Raw genomic sequence first — 16236 nt, forward strand, 5'->3', positions numbered from 1 at the left:
CCTGTTTGTGCTGGGTCCAGAAGGCTCGGGAGCAGGCTTCCTCTGGGGCGTTTAGCGCCATTCAGTCTGCGCGGCTGGAAGTTGGAATGGCTTAGGTGGTGGATGCGCTGTAACACTTGAATCGTACTCCAGCCAGGAGTGTGGTTTCTGCGGTGATGAACCATAGGCCTTTATTGTTGCCTAATTGCTCGGCGGACGTCAAATCCATGTCCCAATTATGTAATCTCCCCTTTTAGGGAAAGATCTTGTTTGGGGAAGATTTGGATCAGTTGATGAAGACTTTGGGGAAGCCCAAAGGAAATAGGCTGCCGGACATTAAGAAGTGTGCCAAGAAGGTTTTCCCGCCTCGGTCCCGTTTTTAGGATTACAGACAGTTTCGTTCCGGCAAGAGTTCCTCTGAGGCAGGATCGAAGCAGAATCTTGGTAGGCATCAGCCCTTTCGAGGGACCCACAGATCTGCTAGAGACGATGCTGGTCAAGGGACCAGTGGAAGAAAGTCGTTCCAATGATGCCAGAGGCACCCCTTTCTCCGTGGAACAGTAGGGGGCAGGTTGCCCCTCTTTTACGAGGAGCGAACCATGATTACCTCAGACCAGTGGGTCCTGAAGGTGGTGAAAAATGGCTATACCTTGGAATTTTCTTGACTATTTAAATTTATTTATTTATTTATTTAAATTCTTTTACTATACCGATACTCCAGACGAGGTCTTATCGTACCGGTTTACAATAGAACAAGGGAAAACCAATTAACAACTATATAGAAGGTAAAGTTACAATAAACAGGGAGCGAAAACATGGGAGATGGAAGACAGGAAAGAGATACAATAATCAACGAAAAAACAATAGGGTAGCAAGGCATAACATAGTATGTCCTGTGGAAGGTGGAGACATGGGGGGGTAAGCAGGGGGGGGTGGTGTCAGGGCAGGGACTAGAGCGGGGGGGGGGGGAGGAGTTAGGGAAGAGGTCGGAGGGTGAGAGTCAATATTGGTTGATAGAGGTTACTTCACTACTTCACTTTTTTGTAGTCTCTCGCTATGTCTCTCAGGGCAACCAAATGGTGCGGCCCTTCCCTTTGGTTTAGCGACAGCACTGCACACATTCTCTATGGTGATAGTGGTGGTGGCGCTCTGGAGGGAGGGTGTTCTGGTACACCCATACCTGGACCATTGGCTAGTATAGGAGAAATCGGAAGTGCAGTGTTGTCAGTTAGTTCAATGAGTCCTGCAACTCCTGGATTCGTTGGGCTGGGTTACGAATCTGGCAGAGTCATTTGAAGCCGGCCCAGTTGTTGGACTATCTGGGGATGCATTTTGATACCAAGTTAGGGAAGGTATTTCAGACTACGGAACAGGTAGTCAGATTGCAGGGACAGGTCCTTCGGCTGTCAGTTCCCAGGGTCTGGGGTTATTTGCAGATTCTGGGTTCCATGATTTCTGCGCTGGAATTAGTTCCTTGGGCCTTTGCACCATGCGTCTTCTTCAGAGGTCTCTTGTCCCATTGGAATCAGCTTTCAGAGGAATTTCAGCTTCCTTTGCCATTGCCGAAGGAGGCCAAATGCAGTCTCTCGTGGTGGCTGTCTTGGCACAATCTGGAGAAAGAGATGGACCTCGAAGTGCCCAACTAGGTAATGGTGACTATGGATGCCAGCTTCTTTGGCTGGGGGAGGAGCAATTTGTCAAGGGAAATCAGCCCAGGGTCAATGGTCGTCGCCGGAGGTGACCTGGCCCATCAATTGGCTGGAAACCAAGGCAGTGTGCGAAGCCTTTCTGGCGTTTCTCCTGCCCATTCAGGGCAAGTCTGTGCAAGTGTACTTGGACAATGTGATGACAGCAGCTATATCAATTGCTAGGGCAGAACAAAGAGTCGGCTAGTAATGCTGGCGACGCAAGAAATTTCTGTTTGCGGGGGAGAAGCATCTGGCAAGAATAGTGGCTTCCCATGCAGCTGGAGTGGGCAACATGCCGGTGGACTTCCTCATCAGACAGCCTCTGGATCTGGGGGAGTGGGAGTTGTCGGCTGAGGCCTTCTCCTTGACTCAGGCCAGCCTGGGTAGACCAGTTGTGGGCCTCTTGGCGACTTCAGGAAATGTGAAGATGGATCTTTCTTTCAGTCGCAGAAGGGAAGTCTGATCGGAGGGCGTCGACGCTCTCATTCTCCTGTGGTTGCTGTTGCTGTACGTGTTTCCACCATGGCCTCTTGTAGGTCGAGGGCTGCGGCTCATCGAGCTTCATTCAGGCAGGGTGATTCTGGTGGCTCCCTAGTGGCCACACTGGCCATGGTTTGTGAACCTTCTTCATCTGGTGGTGGATGGTCCCATTCACTTGGCCCATCTGTTAGGGCTGTTGTGGCAGGGTCCTATATTTTCAGACTGGGAGGATCAATTCTGTCTAGTGGCTTGGCCTTTGAGAGGCAATGGCGATGGCTCCACTTGTAAAGTTATTCGGAGCCTGTGATTGTGACTTTGCTTCAGGCAAGACGGCCATCCACGTCTTTGAGTGTGGAGAGTCTTTGAATCCTGGTGTTTGCAGAAAAAGGTGCAGCCTTTGACGGCAGACGTTCCGCAGATTCTAACCTTCTCGCAAACCGGTTTGACTAACAGTTTGGTCTATAATTTCCTTTCGGTTCAGGTGGATAATAGAAGGACTAGGGAGCACTCCATGAAGTTAGCATGGGGCACATTTAAAACTAATCGGAGAAAGTTCTTTTTTACTCAGCGCACAATTAAACTCTGGAATTTGTTGCCAGAGGATGTGGTTAGTGCAGTTAGTATAGCTGTGTTTTAAAAAAGGATTGTATAAGTTCTTGGAGGAGAAGTCCATTACCTGCTATTAAGTTCACCTAGAGAATAGCCACTGCCATTAGCAACGGTAACATGGAATAGACTTAGTTTTTGGGTATTTGCCAGGTTCTTATGGCCTGGATTGGCCACTGTTGGAAACAGAATGCTGGGCTTGATGGACCCTTGGTCTGACCCAGTATGGCATGTTTTTATGTTCTTAGGTTCCCTTTAAGGTAGGATTCAGGGAAGACCGTTGGCGTCTCATCTGGAAGATCCTCAAAGAGGCAAAATGTTTGTGTCCTCCCATTCGGAAGTTTTGTCAGCATGGAATCAGAACTTAGTTCTTCAGGTGCTGTGTGGTCCTTCCTTTGAACTGGTTAGGAGGTCTTCTCTAAAGGGCTTAACCCTGAAGGCTGTTCTCCTAGTGTCTATCTGTTCAGCCAGAAGGGAGGATTTTCGAACTGCAAGTTTTCCTTCATTTTTTGCCTAAGTTGGTTTCCTTCTTTCAAGTTACCGGCCTTGCTGTATTTGTCTGCAGATGCTTTTATGATGAGGGAGCTTCATTTACTGGATGGGCGCAGAATTCTTTATCGACAAATGCCTTTCGGAGATCTGATCATCTTTTGTCCAAGGGCACTATTGCATGATGGCCGAAAGAGATGATAGCTTTGGCTTGTATCTGTAAGGGCCGGTAGGTGTTGGAGGGGTTGAGAGCGTCATTCCACTAGGGCGCAAGCAACCTCATGGGCAGAGTGTCAACTGTTTTCTACACAGGAGATTTGTCATGCAAGGACGTCGTCTTTCCTTCACACTTTTATCCAAACATTACCGCTTGGATGTGCGGGCACTGGAGGAGGCATCTTTTGGGGAAAGTGTGTTGTGAGTATGTCTTTCGAGTTCCTTCCCAGAACAGAGGGGCTTGGGTACATCCCACTTGTCTGGACTGATCTGGGGTATGAACAGAAAGGAAAATTGGTTCTTATCTGCTAATTTTCGTTCTTGAAGTACCACGGATCAGTCCAGAGACCCATCTCCATCTTTCAAAATACTTCCTCACCTCTGGATGTTGCTGAGCTGATATGTGATATATTCAGAGTAATGAGAAGTGTACATAGTTTCAGATGTGTGTTCTGTCAGGTTAAGAGGGCCTAGTTTTTTCAGGGGGCTCCAATGTTTAAGTATCTGTTCGCCCCAGGTTTATTGGGGTTTGTTAAGGTAGACATCTTGGCTTGGGTACAGGTCAATATTGAGGAACTGCAGGTGGCACTCTTGGTTATGAGGCAGTGTCTCAAAGTTTTTGTTCTCTGCCTCCGTCTACTGGAAGGGATGCATAAACCCACTTGTCTGGACTGATCCGTGGTACTTCAGGAACAAAAATTAGCAGGTAAGAACCAATTTCCTTTTGAGCGCATTGGACTTTAATCTGGTTCAAGCAGGTGAAATTCCTCACCGTTCACACAGCTCGCAGGATTGGCGTGTAAGCAGTTTAGCAACTGCCAAGGTGGGCTTTGAATTTTCCAGCTTTTTAAATATGAGGTCAAATTTCATAATCTTCTGACCTGTGGGCAGGAATGTAAAGGCGCAGAGTTTTGAATGACGCCTCTCATTTATTAAAACTGATTCAGTGGTTGCGGAGGAGCAGCCTGGAAATACAGATGCATTCTTGTTTGTCGATAGCAGGGAATGAATGCTAAAAACAAGCGGCCACCAAAGCTGGGCATAATGGAGCTGGAAGCAAGAGAACTAGATGCCACCCTTTGGCTGCATAAGTCTCCCGCCAAAGCATTTTTGGTTGTATAGGCTTCAGTTTCTGTCTTCTGCAAGAACGACATCCAGTCTTTAGGAGAAGTACAGAAAAGGCCACTGAGCTTGTAAAATGTGTGTGAGCGTTTGTGCTGAATGACTGAGGTGGGGGGATTTAACTGCAGCATATATATTCCTAATCGTGACCCCAGGGGGGAACAGATTACGCAGGGATGAGCCATTAAGATTAAGGGGAAGTAGATCCCTGCTCTTTCAGAGGACGATGCTGTTTACTTGCAGCAGTGAAATTTATAAAGTAATTTCCCAATGGAAGCAGTTACGGCTCCACCTCAGAATAACGTGAAAAGAAATTAGAAACGGGGTTTGAAGATGAAAACAGCTTGGTAGATGTGATGATTTAGTTAGACACTCTTTGGGTTATTTTTTTTCCCTTAGGCTGTTGAAATGGTCACAGATGCACAGTGGGTTTTCAGCATCCTCACTTAGCAAGAACCTGCTAGGCAGCTCTGTAACGCGCAGCCCACGTTGCTGTGATCACTAGACCACACTGTCCCGACATAAAGAGGGCAAGCAGGAACTGCAGGGCAAAGGCACAAGGTATTAAGGAGTTAGTTGTACAGAGAGTAAACAAAGCAGATCAGAGCCTCAAGAAGTGTCAGATAGGATATTTGAAGGTATGGAAGTGTTTTTTTTTTTCACATCACATTTACAAGTTGCGTCCGGGTTTGTTGCTTAAAAGTGATACGCTCTGTGTGCTGCAGGTTACCTGTGGATGATGCGGCAGGAAAGCAGCTAGTGGCTGAGGCCATCCATTCTGGGAAGAAGAAGGAAGCACTGATTCACTGCGCCATGGAAGCTTGCCGCATACTGGATGCCAGGGGCTTGCTGCGGCAGGAGGCAGGTTAGTAACCGACCAGTGGGCATGCAGGAAATCGCTACTCGGCGTGGATAAAGCGAGGTGAAATGTTCCCTCGAGCACTGAGGCACATCTCGGGAAAAGAAAAGAAACCAAAGGAGGCCCAGGGAACGATTAGAGCTAGTGGCATAAAAAATTTAATTTTAGCATTATTTACTTTCCATACCATCTTGCACTGCCAACATCATATTTTTGTTTTGCGGTGTTAAGGGCTAATTTTCTCTGCTTCAGATGTGTCCCTAGAGGCTAGAGGATGGAAATGAAGATTCAGAGTAACCTCTGTTAATTATGGGGGTAAACTGCATAGAGGAGCAACTTGCTGAGCAGCGCAGATAGACCGTTTGAGCTTTATCTGCCGTCATTTACTATGTTTTAGCAAAAGCGTACTACTGTATGTGAGGCTCCTTTTGTAGGTGCAGAAGACAATGGGTTATTTCCTAGCACCCAGACAGATGGATTCAGGACCAGTGGGTTATGCACCTCTACCAGCAGATGGAGGCAGAGCAAAACTGCCATCACAGTGACATCAGCCCGCCAGTATTCTCTGTCTTCAGCAGAAGGTGGACATACATTTCCCTACTGGGGATTGCTCCAAATTTTAGAGGAGAAAAGATTGTATTGCCTTTTCACCTGCGGTGATACCAAATGGTCCCTCTCCCAGTTGAGAATTCATGAGGTGATTTCCGGAGTCCCTCAAATGAGTGCCTTGGGCTGGTAGCTGTTTATTTTTTCTCAGCTGGCATTGACTTAGCTGATTAAAACAGCTGAAAGGCAGTGGGTGCAGGAAGCCAAGTGAGGCAGTGACAGTACATGCCCTCTCCCCCTCGCAGCCAGAGACCATCTCTCTACTCAGCTGGGAAAGCTGAGATCGGGCAAAGTTTGAAAAAAACAAACAGACAGACAGAGTAGAAGGGTTGTTTATAGCCTTCCCCTTCCTCTGGTCTCCATACTCTGCATGCCGTTCTGATGTTTATTCCCACTCCCATGGGAGGTTCAGGGACTTGGGCAGCCTGGGGGGGTTGGGCAGCCCGAGTGGGCTAGGCCCTGCTGTTAGGCTTTTTTTTCTGTTTGCCATGGTGTTTTCACACGCTTTTGTCTGCGCATTAGGCTGCCCTCTTCAGGACCATCAGTGTGTGGACGTGCATCTGGGTTGTGGGCCTAGTTTCTTTTGGGCACGGTGCTTGTGCTCACAATCTGAAACACACAGCAGAAGTACACCAAATTTTGCAGTGCAAATTCAGCTGGACACAGACCTTCAGTCACCTGTCAAGCATACTGACGGACTAATGGTGCTTGTGGCTAAGAAACCTAAGCGCCTTTCCCTCTGTGCTACCTGTCACATTCGGGCATCTCAGCCTGAAGTGCAATCTAACTTGTGCCAGCGCTGCTTAGAGGCTCAGGGAGAATTCCCTTCCTCTGATTTTACTAAGCCTGGCTCTTCCCAGCCTGATGAGGGTCAGGAGGAATGCCAGACCTTGGAACTCCCTTAACTGGTTCGTTAGTGGGGGACAGTAGCTCTGTGGGTGCAGCACAGGTGCCTTCTGGCTTTGGCATGGATCCTTCTGCCTTTTCTTGGGTAGAATTATTTTTTCAAGGATTGTAATCCTTTCGTCAGCCCCGACCAATCCTGTCAGTCAGAATGAATCAGAGGCAGTGGCCTCTCCCTCATCCGGTACTACTGATAAGTGCTGAAGTACACCTCGATTGGTAGCAGGTCCTCCCGAAATGCATCCAGATGATGAGGTCGATCCTTACTCCCTGGAGGATGGGGAAATTCCTCCGGGACTGGAATTGTTATAGGACTATGTTGCGGTTCTTCCATAGAGATGAGCTACGGCAGGGGGAATGAAGAAAATATGATTTATATTCAGACAACTACCAACAGGGACTGAAATACATAGTCTGGGTAAAACAAATAAGCATGGGTGTAGCTTGCTTGCTATGGCGGTTACTACCCCGAATCAAGCCTGATACTTCACTTGGAATACATATCCAGCGAAGCTCACTGCTTCAATGGCAGAGGGAATGAAGAAAAGAGAATTTATATTCAAACAATCAACAAGGACTGAATTGCACAGGCTGGGTAAACAAGCATGAGAGTAGCTTGCTTATTACGGCGGTTACTACCCCACACCAATTAGCTAGATACTTCATTTAGATGCAGCTCCAGCACTGCTGTCTACGATGGCGGGGGTGGAAGGGAAATAGACCCAAAACGTTACTTAAATGGGACAAGAGTAACATAAGTATGAAAAAATGTGTGAAAGCTTGCTGGGCAGACTGGATGGACCGTTTGGTCTTCTTCTGCCGTAATTTCTATGTTTCTATATCTATATATTTATTTATTTATTTGTTTTTATATACTGACGTTCACCCATGGGTATCACATCGGTTCTGATTTCCCAGACATGGAAGATGCCGGGAGTCCTGGGGCAGATTGAGCCTAAGAAAAATCCCATCTTGGTTTCTTTACTTAAAGCCTCTTTTTTTCCCCCCCCCCCCCCCCCCCCCCTTTTATGGAAGCCATTCAAGAATTGATTGATCTTGATTGGGATGCCCCAGAGGCGAATTTCAAAGGGGGTCGGATCTTGGAAGGCCTGTACTCCCTGGATCCAGTGGTGAGAGAGCGTCTGAGTTTTCTGAAAATGAATGTGCTTGTCTGGGTAGACAACTATCCCCGTGGAGGGAGGAGCGGCCTTGAAGGATGTGCACGATAGGAGGCTTGAGGTCATCCTTAAGCAAGCATTTGAAGCAGTAGCAATGACCTTGCAGATAGCTTCTTGTTGTCCCCTGGTGGCTCGCTCTTGTTTACTTCTCTCTTAGGAGTTCGATGACTCTGGAGTGACTTCCAGGGCAGTTATAGAGCCAGCCGCTAACATTTTAGCAGATGCTGACTGCGATTTGGTCTGCATCTCAGCCAGGGGTGGCATCGGTAATAGCGGCCAGGCGCCAGTTATGGCTGAGAAATTGGTCAACTGATGCGACCTCCAAGGCTAATCTTATGAAATTGTCCTTTAAAGGCTCGCTTTTGTTTGGGAGTGAGTTGGAGAAAATGACCAGTAAATGGTGCGAATCCCTGATTCCTTGGTTGCCGGAGGATAAAATCAGTCGCTGCACCCCTTTGGCATGAGGGGTTGTGCCAGGGGTTCCAAGTGTTTTCAACCCTACAGAGGAGCGACTTTTCAGAGGATTTGACCTTTCATTAGGTTTCAGTCCTTTCGTCCCAGACAGCCCAGGCAGGGCACAGCATTGGGTAGTAGAACCTCCTGAGCCACCCAATGAAGGTTTGCCAACTCACCCCTGAGAACAGGAGATAGGGGGCTGCTTCTCTCTTATCAGAGATGGATCGAAATAACATTGGATCAGTGGGTCCTGGAAGTGATACGAGAGGGATATGCGCTGGAGTTTTGTAGTGTTCCTCCAGACGGGTTCATGGTGTCTCCCTGCCACTCCCCACAGAAGAAGCAGGCAGTGGAGATTACATTGGCAAGGCTCCTCAGTCTGAGGGCTGTGGTTCCAGTGCCCAGGTCTCAAGAAAATATGGGTCGATATTCCATTTATTTCATTGCGCCAAGGAGGAGGGCTCCTTTCGTCCCATCCTGGATCTCAGCGGGGTCAACTGTCATTTGCAGGTGACTCATTATTGTGTGGAAACGTTGTGCTCAGTCATAATGGAGGTACAGTCGGAGGAATTTCTGACCTCCCTGGATCTGTCTGAGGTGTACGCCCATATTCCCATTTGATTGGAGCACCAACATTTTTTGCGTTTCTTAGTGTTGGGGTGCCATTATCAGTTTCGGGTGCTGCCTTTTGGTCTGGCTAATGCTCCCAGAATGTTTTCCAAAGTTATGGTGGTAGTGGCAGCAGAGTCGAGACAGAATGGGATCCTGGTACACCCATATTTGGATGACTGGTTGGTGACCCGCAAGGTGATCTCCCTGTTGCAGGAACTCACTTGGGTGGTGAACCTAGCCAAGAGCAGTCTTCAGCCATCTCAGTCGTTGGAGTATCTGGGTGTTTTGATTTGACATGTAGCAGGGCAAAATTTTCTTGCCGGTAGCTCGTATTCAGAAGTTGATGGCACAGGTGCGTCTTTTGATGAACACAATATGCCTGACAGTGTGGTCCTATCTACAGGTAATCAGTTTGATGGCGGAAAGCTTGGAAATGTGCAGTGGGCAAGGGCGCATATGCATCCTCTTTGGCGCTTTCTGCTGTTTCGTTGGAACCTGCAGTCTCAGGACTATTTGATTCGGCTCCACTTGCCAACGGAGGTCTGCTCTCACCTCCAGTGGTGGTTGCAAGCAGATCATCTGAGAGAGGGAATTTCGCTGAAATCGTCAGACTGGTTAATACGACGGATGCAAGCCTCCAGGGTTAGGGAGCTTACTGTCAGGAACTTATGGCGCAAGGGCGCTGGAGTGTGGAAGAGTCTCTCTGGAACATCAATTGGCTGGAAGCCCGGGCAATCTGGTTGCCATGCTTGCAGTTTAGCGGCAGGTTGCAGGGTTGAGCCATCCAGGTAATATCGGACAATGCAACAACAGTGGCTTACATTAGTCAGCAGGAAAGAACCAAGAGCCAGCAAATGACACAGGAGATAGACCAACTTATGGAATGGACGAAAGTGCACCTTCAGGAAATCTCAGCCTTGCACGTTGCAGGAAAAGAGAATGTAAGAGCAGATTTTCTCAGCAGGGAGAGTCTGGATCCAGGAGAATGGGTATTGTCGGTTGAGGCGAATCAGCTAATAGTGGATATCTGGGGCCTTCTGTTTCTGGACCTGTTGGCAACTTCTTGCAATGCGAAGGTTCCTCGATTCTTCAGTCACAGGAGATATCCAGGGTCCTTGGGTATCGATGCTCTCGTGCAGGACTAGCCAGAGGACAAATTGCTATATGCTTTGCCCCGCGGCCCATGTTGGGCAGAATAGTTCGGAGGGTCACAGAGGGCTGGTTCTTTTGATGGCACCAGATTGGCCCAGGAGACCCTGGTACGCGGATCTGCGGCGGCTCCTGCTAGTCCCTTCCCCCCCCCCCCCCCCCTCCAGTTTCTGGTGCACAGGAAGCTGTTGCAGCAGGGACCTGTCCTTCACAAAGATCCGACTCTGTTTTGTCTTACGGTATGGCCCTTGAGAGGCCTCGCTTGCTGAAACATGGATAATCTACTGCAGTGATTGCCAACTTGCTACGCGCAAGAATGTTCTCCACTTCCTTAGCCTATGTGCGGGTTTGGCGAGTGTTTGAGGCTTGGTGTGAAGATCGAGGGGGTTCTTCCTCATTCGGTTAAGATCCTGCTCATTATGGAATTTTTGCAGGACGGATTAAGTAAGGGGTTGGCCCTTAATTCCTTGAAGATACAGCTAGCGGCTCTTGCCTGTTTCAGGGGTCAGGTAAATGGTGAATCCAGATGTGGCCCATTTCTTGAGAGGAGTGAAACGTTTTTGTCCTCCCTTGCAGTTACCGGTACCCTTGTGGAGTTTAATCGAGTTTTGGATTTCTTGGTGGGCCCTACGTTTTGACCGATGCGTAGCCTTTCCGTGTGGTTACTGACCTTGAAAACAGTGTTTCTGAATTGCTGAGCTGCAGGCCTTGTCTTGCCAGGAGCCGTTCCTTTGAGTGACTCCATGGGCGATTCAGCTGCGTACTGTTCCTTCTTTTGTGCCAAAAGTGGTCTTGAATGTTTTACTTGAATCAATCCATTTCCCTGCCGTCTCTGGATAGAGAAAGAGATACAGAGGAATATCTCCTGTCACATCCCTTGGATGTCAAGAGTCATGTGGTGCCGTATCTGGAAGTTAATGAGCTTTTGCAGACGTCTGATCACCTGTTTGTCCTTCAAACAGGTGATCAGATGCCTGGTACCGCCAGGCTCTTCCTGCCTGGCGGTACCAGGCAGGAAGAGCCAGCCTCGCAGGCTAAAGTAGCTCACTGTGTTAACGAGGTAATCTCAACTGTGTATGTGGCTTCTGAAAAGCTGTTGCCTACTCAGGGTTAGGGCTCAGGCAGTGTAATGGTGGGTAGAGGTTAGATTGCTGTCTCCCGTCGACATTTGCCGAGCTGCTACGTGGTCCTCCTTACACACCTTTTCCAGGTATTATCGTCTGGATGCGCAGGCCCGGGAGGACGCAGCCTTTGCACGTGTGGTTTTGACTGGACCGTGGGCGGCCTCCCACCCTATTCGGGAGTAGTTTGGGTACATCCCATTGGTCCTGAATCCATCTGTCTTGGGTGCTAGGAAATGAGAAATTACTACTTACCTGATAATTCTTTTCCTGTTAACATTGTTCGATGTAAACCGGCATGATGTACCTACGAATGTCGGCAAACAAAAATATTTAAATAATAAATAAATACTTTCCTTTTCCATAAACCAGACAGATGGATTCAGCTTCCCGCCCTTGGCTGCTGAATGATTGTCTTTCGGCCTCCTGAGTGCTGTTTGTTCCAAGGGGTACTGAGAAATGTTAGTCCAGTCCCTAGATAAGTTTTAATGCATTCTTTGTCTGAGCTCAGTGTTTCCTGTTAGCTGTTATTAAGCGAGATTTTTGCTAGTCTGTCCACAGTTGCTTTTGAAGAGAATACTAGCGGGCTGATGTCACTGCAGAGGTATATATGTACTGTGATGGCAGTTCTGCTCTGCCTCCATCTGCTGGTAGAGGTGCATAACCCACTGGTCCTGAATCCATCTGTCTGGTTTAAGGGAAAGGAAATTATCAGGTAAGTTGTGATTTCTCATTAACATGTCCCGAACATCACCGAGTCGCTCTCCATTGGACCGTGGGCTGGTGTAACTTCAGTGGCTCTGGATGCGCCGAGGATGGACAGGTGCACCAACTGATGCGCCGCACTGCCTTGCAGAGGACATGCGCGCAGTTCCTGGGAAAGCGTTTCGGTTTCCAGGTCAGGTGAGGTAGGGATGCTGCAGAGGCAGTGCTCACCTCTCTCTTAAACAGCTGACACCCGGTGGCCGGACTTAAGGCTCACGACTGAATGGTTCCTGGCCGAGAACCGTCGCTACAGTGTGTGGGCTATGAAATAGGAGGGATAAAAGGTCAGGTAGATAGGGATGAAGGCTCATGGCACTGTAGCCCAACCGAGGCCAGTTTTGACTTAGCCAGAAGCCTGAAGGAGCAGGAGGAAACAGTCGAGTCAATAAAATACAATTATGCCAAATACATAAAACAGTTGTTTCCGAATTGGGCTAAATAATTTGTAGGAGGATTTTTCTCTCCGCACAAACACAAAATGAAAATTTACTTTGAAAATTATCCCAACAAAATTACGCGCGCACACAATCGCACTCGCTTTTTGGCACGCGTTGTTTCCCTGGGAGAATTTACACGCGTGCTTGTCAAATCAAAGCAATCATGGCCTTTCCACTTGTGTGCCCAGTCTGAAAATTGCCATCTGTGGGATATTAGGGGGGGTGTTTTCCATAGCTTAGAACTGACTCCTAGGGATGAGCCCATTTGTTAGGACTGGGATTGTTTGCTTTAGAGTGCAGCTTGCTCTGCTGAGACCGTGTTGGTTGAAAGCGTTCACCGATGAGAGATCCGCTAGTGGAGCTGACCCCTGTGTGTGCAGTGCCTGTATTTTCTAGACATGAGGGTCACCACCCTCCAGAGCCCGTTCTGTAGTAACAAGAGATCTGCCACCTTCCCTCCCTCAGTTTCCAGGAAGAGGAAAGCCAAGAACTGGGAGGATGAGGATTTCTATGACAGCGACGATGACCCGTTCCTGGATCGCACAGGCTCCGTGGAGCAGAAACGCATCAATCGAATGAAGAAAGCGGGAAAGATCGAAGAGAAGCCGGAGACCTATGAATCGCTGGTGAGAGCAAGTTCATATATCAGTTCCCTCACATTTCCTAAAATAACTTTCTGAATCTCCACGCCCAGCTTCATTTGCTGTAGGCGGAAAGTCGGTTTCAATTTTAGAGGGTACAGCATCCCTCTCCCGCTTAGTATTGTGACTCAGCTGTATCATACTGGGAGCGAAGAGCCCCAGTGTCCATCCTGCAGCAATGCAGAAAAAAATAAGCCGAAAGCAAAGCTTGTCCTCCTGTGGGCTAACTGGATTATATAGAAGCATTGTATAGTCCTGCCATAAAAACGGAAAACATTTTGTTGTTCTATTGTGATATTATACAGTTTCAGAATGCACCCAATTAGCGCAGGGTAAAAGCAGCTTTCATCTGATCTAAGGCTGGGTAGTACGCCACTGTTGAATTATTTCGCTCCAACGAGTGTCAGATTCTTCAGAAATTTGGTTGTATCTTTCTCTCACTATCCGGGACCTCTGCTTTCATGGTAGCTGCTCCTTTCTCTCCCCTATCTGTTAAATTTAATTACAAAAACGCTTCTCTTTCTCTCCAGTGTTCTACTTTTTAAAGTTCCCTCCCTAGCCATAATGCCCAGGGCAACTCGAGTTTTTCCACTGCCACCAGGGGTCACTGGAACCACAACAGCTGCTTGCCTTACCTCCCTCCCTCCCCTGGAATGCAGATGTATCGCTGAGATGCACCCCAAATCCTACTGGCCCAGGAGAGCAGACCTTGGCTGTGAGGCCAGCCCAGAAAGACTCTCTGAGGGAGAACCTGCGGTAATATACACAGAACACTTCCATTCTCCTGGTCTGTGGCCACCTCACCTGTCTCCGGCTGTCGTATTGCAGTGGCAGCTCCCTTGAATTAATGACATGCAAGGGGGAGGGGGATGGAAGCTGGGGAATGCAGTTAAACAGTCTTACAGCCAAGGGGGAGAAAAATCCCTGTAAATGAAAAACCTTTCAGAGGCCAGAAACAGCAAAACTCCTGGGAGAACCAAGACCCATTCAGAATTATTTGCGACTGTGTTCTCTACACCACTGCTGTTTATGAACAGTCAAAAGCAATTTAGTAAGGATTGATTGCAGATTTCTTTTCTCATTCAGGAGAAGATTGTTAGCCAACTAAATTCCTTGGCTTTTATAGGTTTCTAAATTAAATGCAGTAGAAAAGGAGCTGTCAGAGATAGCAGAGAAGCTGAAGACTTCAAACAAAGGTATTGGAATTCTTTTTTTTTTAAATTAATATTTTGCCTGCAGATGTGACCAAGAAAATGTCAGGGTGTGGAGGAGTTCAGCATGTGGCAAGGGAGCGAATGGGGTGAGCTAGTGAGCCGACGCCAATTGGAAAATGGCAGCCGGAAGGGCGAAAGTGAGTGGGCAGAGCTTCTGCCCTAGGGAGATGCACCCCTCTCCATCTAGTGGATAAGCTTGGGGGATGGGGGGAGCAGACTTTCTTTAAATGCTTATTTTAATGAGCCACAAGGGGGAGCTAGAGGATGTTTTGCCTTCCCCGAGTGGTTTGGGCCCAGGATCAGGATGGGTGGGACCCACTAGCACACTAAAGAGGGTTTTTAACTTTGGTGGGAAAGGGGGTCCTCACCCAAGCTTATGTAGTGCCTTTAAGGCAAGTGCTTCCCATCCCCAACCCTGGCTGCTTTTTGAGATATAGTTAGGCATTGTGGGCCCATTTCTGTAAAAGAACAAACAAAACAAAAAAAACCCACCTTTCTGGAGCACCCATTTTTTCTGGGGCATTCCCCCAAGGATTTAATGTAACCGAGCTCCCCTCCCGGCCCTGTCAATCAAGAATACAATCACCTATATGTTAGTTCTCATTGTTCAATTGTTTTTATCTCTCACTGTTCAATTATTGTTTTCCTGTTCATTTCGCTCTCGCCTTCTCGCTCCTTCTCGCTGCTCTTACATCTCACCTTTTCTAGCCTACTCCACCTTTTCCCCCTCCCTGTTCATTGTAATTTTCTGCCTGCTTCAGTTATTTGTAAACCGGTATGATGTGTGCCTACGACTATTGGTATAGTAAAAGTAAATAAATAAAAATAAATACATTTTTGCTAATTCCCTTCAGCTGCTTTGCAAGATCTGGTATCACAGCAGGTGATTGTTTGGGGGGGGGGGGGGGAATTTAAATAAACTCACATATAGCAAGCTACATGCAAAGGTTTACTACAACTGAGTTTGCTTTTGCAAGTGTTTTTCCCCCAAAAGAGGGTTTTTGCAAAGATTTTTCATGCAAAATGTCAAGCTTTTAGCATTTTTGCACATTGCTTGGCATTTTGCAAAGTTTTGGGTTTTTTTGCGCAAAATCTCGTTTTCCCAAAAAAAAAAGAGCACTTTAGTACCTCGATCTCTAAGAAAGAAGGGTCAGCCTGTAACCTCGCCACAGAATAGCTCCCCCAAGCCTTTTCTGTGGGTCGATCCAGGGAAATGCAGGAGGAGGAAGTGGGGACATTAACTTTCTCTTTTGGAAACCAACCTCTGGAATTGGAAGGCCCAAAACGAATCTCTGGATTCCAAGGGATATTAATATGAAGAATTTTAGCAATGAAGAACTCTGTTTCTCCAGAAGACAATTTTTGGGTACCCCCCTTCCCCCCAAATATATAATATATTACCTACAGAACTACAATTCCTCTAGCATTTAGCTGAGATTTCTGTTCTCCGATAGTAAGACAGAGATGGAAGTCCCTGCTCACTGACTTTGCTGGCTTCCCATTCACATTCATTGAGCGCATATGAAAGATCTCTTTTCCCGTGCCAGCATAAAGCCCAATTTATTCCGCATTCCCCTTCTCTAAAGGTCTTATGTTTTAGACATTAATGCTGCTAAGGTGTAGCTTTTCCATCTGAGACTCAAGTTTCTTGAAGAAATTTTCAACTTCATGTTGTGTTTAAAAAAAAAAAAAACAGCAAACACATTGCCAGCTGA

The 16236-nt window shown here is 47.5% G+C and overlaps 1 protein-coding gene across 3 annotated transcripts in view; it reads left to right on the plus strand.

The window, feature by feature from the left end:
• Positions 1 to 16236, plus strand: part of SLC4A1AP (solute carrier family 4 member 1 adaptor protein) — a 112661-nt gene that overhangs the window by 15561 nt on the left and 80864 nt on the right. For all 3 annotated transcript variants that reach the window (XM_029592936.1, XM_029592938.1, XM_029592937.1), the window contains exons 5-7: positions 5306 to 5445; positions 13132 to 13292; positions 14434 to 14503. In XM_029592936.1, coding sequence (XP_029448796.1) covers positions 5306 to 5445; positions 13132 to 13292; positions 14434 to 14503 — 371 coding nt within the window. The remainder of the gene's footprint in view (positions 1 to 5305; positions 5446 to 13131; positions 13293 to 14433; positions 14504 to 16236) is intronic.

The sequence above is a fragment of the Rhinatrema bivittatum genome, chromosome 3 (genome assembly GCF_901001135.1).
Source record: "Rhinatrema bivittatum chromosome 3, aRhiBiv1.1, whole genome shotgun sequence".
In the NCBI taxonomy this organism is placed as follows: Eukaryota; Metazoa; Chordata; class Amphibia; order Gymnophiona; family Rhinatrematidae; genus Rhinatrema; species Rhinatrema bivittatum.